Source organism: Primulina eburnea, chromosome 13, assembly GCF_022965805.1.
Source record: "Primulina eburnea isolate SZY01 chromosome 13, ASM2296580v1, whole genome shotgun sequence".
NCBI lineage: Eukaryota > Viridiplantae > Streptophyta > Magnoliopsida > Lamiales > Gesneriaceae > Primulina > Primulina eburnea.
Window position 1 is genome coordinate 34,904,343 of NC_133113.1, and position 11,211 is coordinate 34,915,553.

The 11,211-nt window shown below is 34.5% G+C and overlaps 1 protein-coding gene and 1 pseudogene across 1 annotated transcript; one reads left to right on the forward strand and one right to left on the reverse strand.

The window, feature by feature from the left end:
• Positions 1-1,622: 1,622 nt before the first annotated feature.
• On the forward strand, positions 1,623-2,215 carry LOC140809199 (non-specific lipid-transfer protein 2-like). Its single transcript, XM_073166696.1, has one exon. It carries the CDS (start codon positions 1,707-1,709, stop codon positions 1,992-1,994), a length of 288 nt encoding a protein of 95 aa, XP_073022797.1. The 5' UTR covers positions 1,623-1,706; the 3' UTR covers positions 1,995-2,215.
• Positions 2,216-2,363: 148 nt separating this feature from the next.
• Positions 2,364-9,806, reverse strand: LOC140810530 (lysine--tRNA ligase, cytoplasmic-like; annotated as a pseudogene).
• Positions 9,807-11,211: the final 1,405 nt, after the last annotated feature.

Genomic DNA, 11,211 nt, shown 5'->3' on the forward strand with positions numbered 1-11,211 from the left:
CGATACAATATTAATGGCGAATTGCGGCGGTATCATTCCTGGTATTAATCCCTCGACTCATCCAGGGCTATCCTATAATAGCGATGGGCTGTTTTCTTCAGTAACACGGAGCATGCCTGACTCTGAATTCCCTCCACAACCACTTCAATCACCGATTCAAGGTCCACTTTTTGATGGGTTCGGAGGCGTTCTGGCATCGGCCTCCGCCTCAAGTACCAGCTTGCAGCCGGTATCTTTGCCGGTGGGATTAGTTTCTTCCCATCTCGATAGTTTGTTTTAGATATATAGATTTAGAAAGTCAAATCTATCAGCAATGCGTTCATATGTAAATAACCCACACGTACATGCGAGCGCACACATGTATTTATATAATAATATTAATAATAAGCATGTTCAACTATATATATATGATATCTAAGAGGTAGCATAGACCAAAAGAAAATAAAATTCAAAATCGTTTAGGTGAAGATAGAAATTTGAGCATGAACAAATTACGTAGAAATTCGCTTTCTACATTCGCGGGATTTTAAAATTATATTATATTAGAGCAAATAAATATTGTAAAATATCTTAAGATACACCATTATCCATGTCATCACGGATATCCAAAATTAAATTATATGAAAAAGAAAACTTAGACTTTAGAGTTGAAAGAATTTGGGACAAAAGACTAATGAAAAAGTTGGAAAAGGGAATGGCGTGGTTATTATTAGAAACCGGCGCATGCCTTCCACATTATATCACATGATTGCCCTAGTTGGTCCTGAATTTCTCAATATTCTTGTATATATAGTGATAATAAATTTATAACTTTTATAATAAATTGAGGTAAGAAAGCCAAAGGTTGGAAAATGTGCATTTACAAAATATTTTTTTTAAAAAAAATAAAATATATGTTTTAGTTTTTATAAGATTTCTTCTTTACCAGAAAATCCTTATTTAGAGAATTAGAACAATATAAAAATACAAAGAATTCACCGCTTTATTCCCATGATTAGTCACCCATTAGTATTGTATGATGAGAGCCTTGAGAAAATGATAGTGCACCACATTATAGCTCATGATTTATAAGCGTGACCGTAGCCTGTGCCTATAAAGTCTTCACCATTATAATTTTAACATATATCATGATTTTATATTATCTTTTAAAACAAAATTTAGAGTTCTTTAGTGCCATTTATTTCACACGTATATGAAAATATGATAGAAAACACATTAATTCTCCACATTCATATAAGGGTAAAAATGATGGGGGAAAAAAAAATGAAACAATTCTGAATCCCACAAACAGAACCGAAAGAAAATAGGTCAAAAAGTATTATTAATATAGTCATGTGGTGAGACGCTTGATCGAGTCATGATTCCACTAGTGACAGCATGAAGTCAAATAATACAGAAAGAAGGTATATATGTGCGTGCGCAACCATAATTTGTTTAGATTTCAGTTAATAATATAAATATTTGCTATATTAGATTGAATATATTTTACAAAATAAATTTTATTAATTAATCAAGTAAATTTACATAAATTTTGTAAGAAAGTATACAATAACAACATATAAATAAAATATATATGAGCCAACATGTGTCCCTTTCTTTCAGCGCATGATAACTTTGAAGCGCTGCATTCGTCTATAAATTAAAGAGCGAACCAAATGTTCGCCCACAGATCTCTCCTCCCTCACACCCACACAAAAGTTTAAGTCATGAAAACCAAAGTAGCATACCTTGCAGTGTGTGCAGCAGTACTTGCGCTACTGCTTGGGAGAGTTGAGGTTACAAGTGCAGTGACTTGCAACCCCCTGCAGCTCAGCCCATGCGCAAGTGCAATCGCGTCATCCGCCACTCCAAGCCGCCTATGCTGCGCCAAGATAAAGGAACAGAGGCCTTGCCTCTGCCAGTACATGAAAAATCCAAACCTCCAGAAGTTTATCAAGTCCCCCGGCGCGAAAAAGGTGTCCAAAATATGCCGCACACCATTTCCCAGATGCTAAATTAAAATTTCCGGTTTTCAAGCGTCAACCTAATTATTTGGCTCTCCATCCCTCTGGCAAAATCCTGTCCCACTGTGATGTACGCACTAGGATGGTATGCTCTATGTATAATGATTTGTTATGCTTGTATTATGAGATGTGTAATAGCTTTGGTGTTCTGTGTTGTGTTTTGTATGTTGGCGTGGTTGTGGCAATGAGAAATGTGATAAATAATTTGCTTCTCCCTGGTTAAATCATTATAAGATTGGAGACAAATTTATTGTCTTGAACCAGCTATGGAGTGGTAGAGGGAGCTTATATTTTTTATACAAAAAAACGAGGAAAAAGAATAGAAAAAAAGCATTGTCCTTGTCTATGCCGCTAGTACAAAAGTTAAAGAGGAAAGTGGGGATAAGAGAGCCTTCTTCTCAGGTTGGACTTACTACTTCGATATTTTCGTTAAAGCTATCATCTCTGTTTCACACTTATCAAAATTAAGACAATTTGGACCCGACTATGAACAGCGAGTTTGATCCGAATGAAAAAAACTCGAGACAAATATAACAGCTGGTGAGGGAGACAGGAAAAGAAAATCTACCAAACATTCATCAACTCATTTCCAACAAAATATTCTGAAAGAATTGAAAACTTGACAAGTTATGGCAACTTCTTTTTAATTTATAAATCCATCTCATTGCAATTAATGACTCCTTTCTACTGGAGTTGTGCTTACAAACAGCTGCAATTTGCATATTCCCGATATCGATTCCACATCCAAAGGTCCCTTTTGTCCCTCTCGTTTATCCAATTAATAATGTAACATCTTATCACTTTTCATTATAAATCTAGTCGAAGCACAGAGAAAAATAGATGTATTTTCAGGTGAGCCGAGGTACCATTTCTAGAAAAAGTAATAGCAAATTTCATTCTTTTATCATCTGGAATCCCCGTACATGGAATGCATGCACAAGCGCTTTAACAAATCTTAGAATTGTCTTGCCTTTTTCTTGCCGTGTAACTGTCCTTCGTTCTTAAGATAGAGCAACGATCTTTTCAAGTGCTGCAATTGTGCAAATAATAAAGTTAGTTATACAAATGAATAAACTCTCAAGGGAGACTCAAATTTCACGGCTCTCATTAAAAATATTAAATTACAGATTATAATAGATTGTATACCTTGAGAAAGCTGCGGTTCATCCTGGGATTTTGTATTACTAGCAAAGAAATTTGTGGAAATTACAAATTGTTGATATAATTAAATATATGATGATTACAGCGGGCTTTTACCTGCTTATCATTTGACCAGCTGTATAAAATTACAGCTCAAGGACATAATGTAAGCGAGGTAGGATCAAAACGGAGATGACAAATAAACAAAATAAAAGAATAAAGAGATGGAGTAAGAAAAGTTGAGAGAGCTAAATTTGTACCTTTCTTTGGTTAAAGGTTCGTCTGGGGATTTCATTGCTGGAAAAAGCAAAACTTCCTGCTCGTAGTGATCAAGTGAACAATTAATAAAATCGTGGGGGAGAGAGTGTATAGGGTGATGAGTAACAAGTTAAATTAACAAGCACCACTAACCTTAATGTTCTGTGAGTCAGTCAACAGCATTGTGAGTCCACCGATAACCCAATCCCCAACCACCAGTTGGAGGTAACCCATATTCAAGAGCAGTGCAAAACGTTTCATCCAAGGTCATTGCTTCATCATCACCCGATTGGCGGTCCTAGTTTAACAATAAAAACTCTTTGGGAATACTATTATAGCCAACTTTACAAAAAATTAAGGCTTCATCACCATCAATACCTTGAGTTGGTCAGCAAAACGCTGGCGTTGTATAACAGGATCATTCAACTCAGTGTATGCATTGCAAAGCTGTCAAATTAAGAATGAGATATTGAAACATGGGTAACTCAGGAGTGAAAGCCCTAAGAAAAATAAATAGAGAAAAAGAAACAGAACAATAAGATAACTCATGATAACACTTACTTCATGCTTGTTGATGAACAATTCAAATCTTTAAGTTAGGCCTGGTTTTGACCTATGCCATTTTGCCAAGGGACTCATAATCTCTGGATGATTGATAATAAAAGAGGGGTTCGTACATGTCTCCTCAACAAAATGCCCCACAAGCTGTACTTTTATAAAACTTTAGAACAGTTGGTGAGAGAGAGATCGCTAAGGCAATGAAGGACAGAAGAGAGGAATATATCAATGGATATTGACAAGCATCCAACAGGCATACGTTATTTTCCATGTATTGCTCAAGTCTTCAGAGATTAATTTGATTCAAAATTTACTTGAACAGGGTAACATGAAAGTGATAACGACGTAACACTTAAATTCACAAGTTATGATCACCGTGAAGGTATTAGCAAACCCTAGAAAAGCAAGTCCATATGAGAACAGTAATTATCCTTCTCTCTCGATCATGTAAATTCAAAGAAAACAGAAAAAAGTATATCTTACTTTGTCTAACATCTCGTAGTTGTTTGAGGAGGGGAACATTTGATATCAAATTTTGAACATGCACCCGCCAAATATTTGTGGGCTTCTTCACTGGAGAGGTCCTTGGGTATGCTAAGGTTAGCCACCTTCTCTAACTCGACTATCATATCGATTCTCCTGCACGAGGAAAAAAGAATGTTGCTACTTAAATGCCATCAATATGGAAATGCACAGTATGCAAATGAACGTGCATTACAAGAAACCTGAAAGGAGGAGTGAAGTCAATCTCAATGGGACTTGTATCCAAGCCATTGGCGTGATAATTTAATTTTATAGCCACCGGTAATTTCTTTGATCATCCCTGTCACTTGAAATCATTCATAAAATTCCAAGACAGAAGAAACATTTTCGTTGAATCAAACTTATAGCTAATGTCTGCCACTTACCACTGAGCATTTCTTCAGTCAGCTTCATCAACTCCTCATAATCCGCACACACCATGTAAAACTCACATGTAGTAAACTCAGGATTGTGAGTTAAGTCAATTCCCTCGTTCCTAAATTGTTTACCGATTTCATATACACGGTCTAAGCCACCGACAACCAACTCCTTGAGAAATAGTTCAGGTGCAATATGCATATAAAGCTTCATGTTAAGATCATTGTGGTGGGCCACAAATGGCCGGGCAGCAGCTCCCCCAGCAATCATGTTCATCATGGGTGTTTCAACCTTAAAACAGGAACATAAAAAGCAGGAAATAACAGTTTTGAGTTAAAGCATATAACCGGTCTGGGCTAGTGATTAAACATATTTTAGACTAAGGCAACTCTGGATTGACTTACCTCCAAAAAATCTAGTTTATCAAGAAAAGTTCTGATGTAAGAAATAATTTTGGACCTGGTCTTAAATATTTCCCGAACCTCCATGTTTAGCATCAAATCCAAATAACGCTGCCTGTACCGAGTTTCCTAGTATGAAATTTTCCACTGATCATAAACAGATTTCACATAGGACACATATAATCAAATGCATTTAAGTTCACTCACAGAGATCACTGGATGCACGCAAAGAAAAGAGAATTAAACGGGTGTTGGGAAGTGTAAATATAAGGTGCAAAAGAACTTAAAAAATATGGAATCCAGTGTACCCACTGAACATTTAAGAAAGGTCCAAGTACTAGTGTTATAATACTTAGTTCAGAAACATTCTTTTTTCCATTAACCTTACTATGAAGTATTGGAAAAAAAATAGTTAGCTGCTCCATATCACGAAAGATATCAAGTTGATAAAGTTTTTTGGATTATAAGTTCTTTTCACGTTAATTATAATTAAGTAGTAAATAGATCAAGTAATTCTCCAATAAATATCTCAAAGTTTTTTGTGAATCATTGTTTATCTATGTGCCACTTTTATATGGCATGCTCTGTGGTTAAAAACCTGGAAAAGATGATTAAAAGTAATCCAAAATAGTGTTGCTAAAATATAAGTCAGAGAGAAAGTCCCAAGAAGGTAAGCAGTGAGGACAGGAAAATCAAGTTATAACCATAGCCTAGAGATTTCCGGCTCTGCCATGAAATTGAAGAGAAACAAGTGCTGTTTATGATAATAAAACTATCCAGTAGTCCATCATCCATACATGCTACACTAACTTGTCTGCCAGAGACTCCTGATCCAATAAGCAAGTACATGATGCAGTCATTGCACCAGCATTAGTTGGATTCCAAAGATTTAGTTTCTGGATTCTGAGACACATAGGATTTGGTGCATATTGTTGGTAAACTTTAAAAAAAATCAGTTATATGGATGTCCGAAAAATCGATAGGTTTATTCAATACCTGATCCTTCAATGTATAGGCCTCGAGATTTCTACCACTCCCTGGGACCCAAATATCAGTTATCTATCCAGAGCAGAATGTTCAACGTCAATGAAGTCACACATTATTGATGCATGTAATCAGTCAGCTGATTAAAAAAAATCAGTGTCACCTTAGCATTGTCAGAACCAGTGCCCATTTTTGGTCGTGGCATCATATGTAGACAATGAGAAAGAACAACAAATGTTTTTGGAAAAATACTCAGCTCTCCCCTTTTACTTTTACCTACAAAATGAAATACCATAAGAGGAGACTTCTGAGATAGAGAAAATTACGCGAAGAAACAGAAAAGTACATCCAAAACTAAGATAATCAATCACTTCACAAGGGACTGTAAAATTATACCATTAAATGTCAAATACTCTGCCTAAAATAACAGTGACCACATAACACCCAGGGAGAACAAATAGTTTACAATGAATTATCCTTCAATACAGGCATCACATGCCATACAAAACAACATAAAACCTTAATTTCAAGGCCTAAAAGTTGTAATAAAAGATGTAAACTCACTTACAGAGTGAACACCATATTTAAAAAATGCAGCAGCTATGGAAATGCCCAATTGCACACCTCAATTAAAATTTCATAAAAGGAAAGTTTTTACATGACAATCCATTATCGTAAAATTTAAGTTCAGCTTTCAAGAAATACTTTTAAATCAATTTTTTTTATGAAGGTATTATTTTGAAAATTAAGTCACTCTTCTATTAATGTACTTTGTCCTCACCATATTTGTTAGATAAGTATGCAAGTTACAAATGGCACAAACCTGGAAACCCAATGATACCAACAATATCCCCTCGCTTCACAGACGAGTGAAATCTAGAAAACTCTTCCTCATCTAACTCAGATTTCCTGCACAAACAGTTATGAAGATGCTGAAAGACGATATTTATGCCACAAACAAAAATATGGACATTCAAGCAAAGAAATACAGCATGGGTTCTCCAGCACTGTCGTCGTAGCATCTCCTAACCAAACCAGTATGACCTTATTGGAAGTTACACCGTCTTTTCTCAAAAGAGCAAAATAGCAAACAGTTCATTTTCATTTGCTTTTCTTATTGTATAACAGGAAACTGGAACCCAGAGGAAATAAAGGAAGAAAACATTATCAACATACGAAACTAATTTTTTTTATTAAAAAATAAGAAACTTTACACAAAGCTGGAGATATTCATGAAAACATTTCCTTTGTACAGAGCTTCTAAGACAGAAAAATAATTCTTCACACACAATTAGTAATTCAAGTAATCACAGCTCTGGAATTGGCTGAAAAAAATACAAAATTCAGCATGCTGATTATGATAGCATTCAGCGACATATTTGACTTTGTCACATGAAATATCTTATAATATATCGTAGATGACATTAGTAGCTCTACCATATTAAGTAGATTGAAAAAGGAGCTTTGCAACTAATAAACAAGGTTGAAGTATCAAAGTAATAGCATCAATAGTTTAACGAATAAAATTGGCAATAACAGCAAAGAGTTGGGGACTCGATAGAAGGGATCCATATCCACACCACTACTTCAGTAACCAAAATAAGATACGCAACTACCTTGCATCAGCCATAACTTGAACTTTAGCACCGCCACCATGCAAATCATAAAAGAATAGTTTTGATGATGATGAACGTTTGTTCACAAGCAGCCCTTCCTAAAGAAACGTCTATAACATTAATCAAAAGTAACAAACAATTATAGCATCAAAATAAATCATGTATAGAATTTCTAGTACCAGCTATGCTTTCTTCGACATCCTAGAGATGATCTCCATTATTTAAACTTTTATATCTCTCTACATATTCAGGGATAGTCAATTTAGCTTCAAAATTGTGAGGATAAGGATTGCTTCCACTTTCCTTCTGAGCAGCAAGAAACCTCAGTCTATTTTCAAAATATTGCTGCAAGTGTTCAAACATTGGATTCAGTGAAAAGTCAAGATTGTCTTGGTATAGAAACAAAATAATTCCCATTCCAATGCCATATAGGTGATATGAGACAGGAAAAAGGCAAAAGAACGCAACTATAAAATAAAAATAAGATGCTAGGCTTACGGTAAGAGGCTTACCGTTGGATCCATGCCCTCATCTTCTGCAGCAGCAGATTTCTTTGCCTATTGTTTTGGCTTGGCAGAGGCCTGAAATTTATGCCAAAGTCATCATGACTAATGACTAGATAAACACATAAAAATATTTACTGGAAAGCCAACGGATTAAAGATGACATTCAATCGTAGTATAATTGGTTTTCATTCGAATACGAAAAATGCACCGAGTGATTGGAGGAAAAATGAAAAATATATGTAATTTTCACAAAAGATTTAACCGATCACAATAACAGCTTCCATGAATTCCAAATTGATAAAGCAACAAGAAAATATGAAACCCCCTTTTTTTTAGAATAATACGAAAAATTATCATAAGTAGACACACTACATAGCGTTTCAACATATATAAAATATATAAATTTGCATGAATCTAAAGCATATTAAAATAACGAGCAAAACCCACAAGATAAACTTATCAAATCAACCCAAAAATTCTACAAGATCCACTAATCATGTAAATTTACACATTCAACTATAAAGAATCAATGTGTATATGCCTTCTAGCTTCACAATAGATTCATCACAAAATGCAAAAATATATACTTCCCCTGTCCACAGAAAATTGTTCACCTTTTGCCGGTTCACACGTACCGTGCTACTTTTAAAATTGGTTGTTGATAAAAATGCACATGTAAACCATTCATAAATCAGAACGAATGGGCATGGATTGCAAGACAGCCTCCACCTAGATGTGATCCGTTTTAAAAAAATTCTCCTTCAGACTGAAAAATATGCACAGACACTAGAATCCTTGGTAAAAAAAAATCACGAAAAAAACGACAAAAATTAGTGAAACCAGGCCCGAAATTTAAGTCTGAAATTCGACACCTCAATCAATAAAATCACATACAAACAAAGCGTTGTACGATAAAAATAGAGGATAAATACCATTTCGGAAGTTCAGGAATGCTGCAGAAAAATGTAACTCAGAGAAGACTGGTGTCACTGGGATTCTAATACCCCGGGGAACATGTTTCCTTTACGGTAGACAAGAATTGGGCTTCGCTTCCTCTTATGTTATAAACAGATTGGGTTGGGCTTTAACTGAATCCGGACAAGTTTGAATTATTTTTTATGGGCTTTTAGCTGTGATTTCCAAATCACGTGAGGTTAAGCCTTCTCGAATTAAAAGTACAAAATTCTAGGATAATTTTTTTTTGAAGAGTCGATAAATAAGAACTCTCCTCATTCTTTGAGGATAGAGTTGGATTATATATGCATCTATTTTCCGATTCACGGATACGTTAAGGAGTTCAATTTTCTGGCATTTCTTTGAAGTGGTGGCGACGGCAGCATCCCCGTGCCAGGCCTTCCTAATGGTTGGCCTGCATTGTGTCCAAAACTTTAAAATGTGATTTCCTAATAGATTCCACTAGTCCATAAAAATTTACCACATTGCTGTTTTCTGAAAAGATGTGAAATGATGTACTTGTCCACCATAAACAATAACCACAATGTCTTTTTTGGGGATAAACATTAGTATTCTTCGTAGGAACGATACTTTACTCACATATATTAAAACTTGACAATTGTGCGCTTGCGAGCGAAAAATACGCAACATATAGACTTCTTTCATTGCATGACCAGCAATTGTTGCTTGGGAATGGGGCTGCTGGACCATAAGCGCACACAGAAAGGTCTTGAGACCAATTGCCCCATTTGTTGTGATTTTTTATTTACATCAAGTGCAACTGTGAAGGCTCTGCCCTGTGGTCATTGCATCCTGCATTCTGCTTGATTTCAGGTTTGTTTATCTTCTTTAGTATTCATCTGATTTTTCATATATAGTTTATCTATAGATATGCTGAACATTTTATTCTCATCCCATGCATATGCATGCACTCATTACGTCTACCCCATATGCAGCAAATCTATGGGAGACATGCATGTCGGTAAGAATGTGTTCTTTCTTCAAATGATTTAACTTATACTGAATCATTATTTGATGATTTTGGGTTGAGTCTTGGTATTAAGCGAGAGTGGACTCTGTTGAACTATATCACGACTTTGAATGGATTCATCACACTTCATGATGGTGTTGATGTTAACGTGAAATTTCCTGAGATTGTGTTTCGATCAAATTATTCACAGGATTGTATTTCAAGTAGTCCAAATTTATATTATATATGATTGAAAATTGAAAAATTATTAAAGGAGTGGAGATACTCGATACAATACCTTCTTTAAAATAGTCGATACAATACCTAAGGCCATCTCCAACCCATTACGCTATCTTAGTGTCGCACTAACTTTAAAATAGTGTAATTCCTACACCAAATATAAAATTCATCTCCAACCCATCAACTCCAAACTCTACATTAAAAGGAATATTCTCGGAATATTCTCTATTATTTTATTAACAACAAATATTAGTTTTCACAAAATATTTATAAACACAATAATTAAAATATCACTAATATCTAAAATCATTTCTATATTAAAATTCATTATATATAATAATGAATTAAAATATTAATTAAATATATTTTTATAATTAATTTAAAAAATTCTAATATTTAATATTAATTTTACATACTTAAACTTATTACTTAATTAAATGTAATTAACTAATCATTCAAAAAAATTATAATCACACATATAAATATTTTGAACATAAATTACTAACATACAACCAATATTCAAATGATGCTTATAAAATAGAAATGACACACAATTATCCAACTTTTAATTAACGGAATTACTATATAAATCCCATAAATGGTCGATTAGTGCATCTCGTAGTGCGAAGTGAGTAAGTAAATCCAACTTTGTTTATTTAATTTTGTATCATTTTCTTTGAT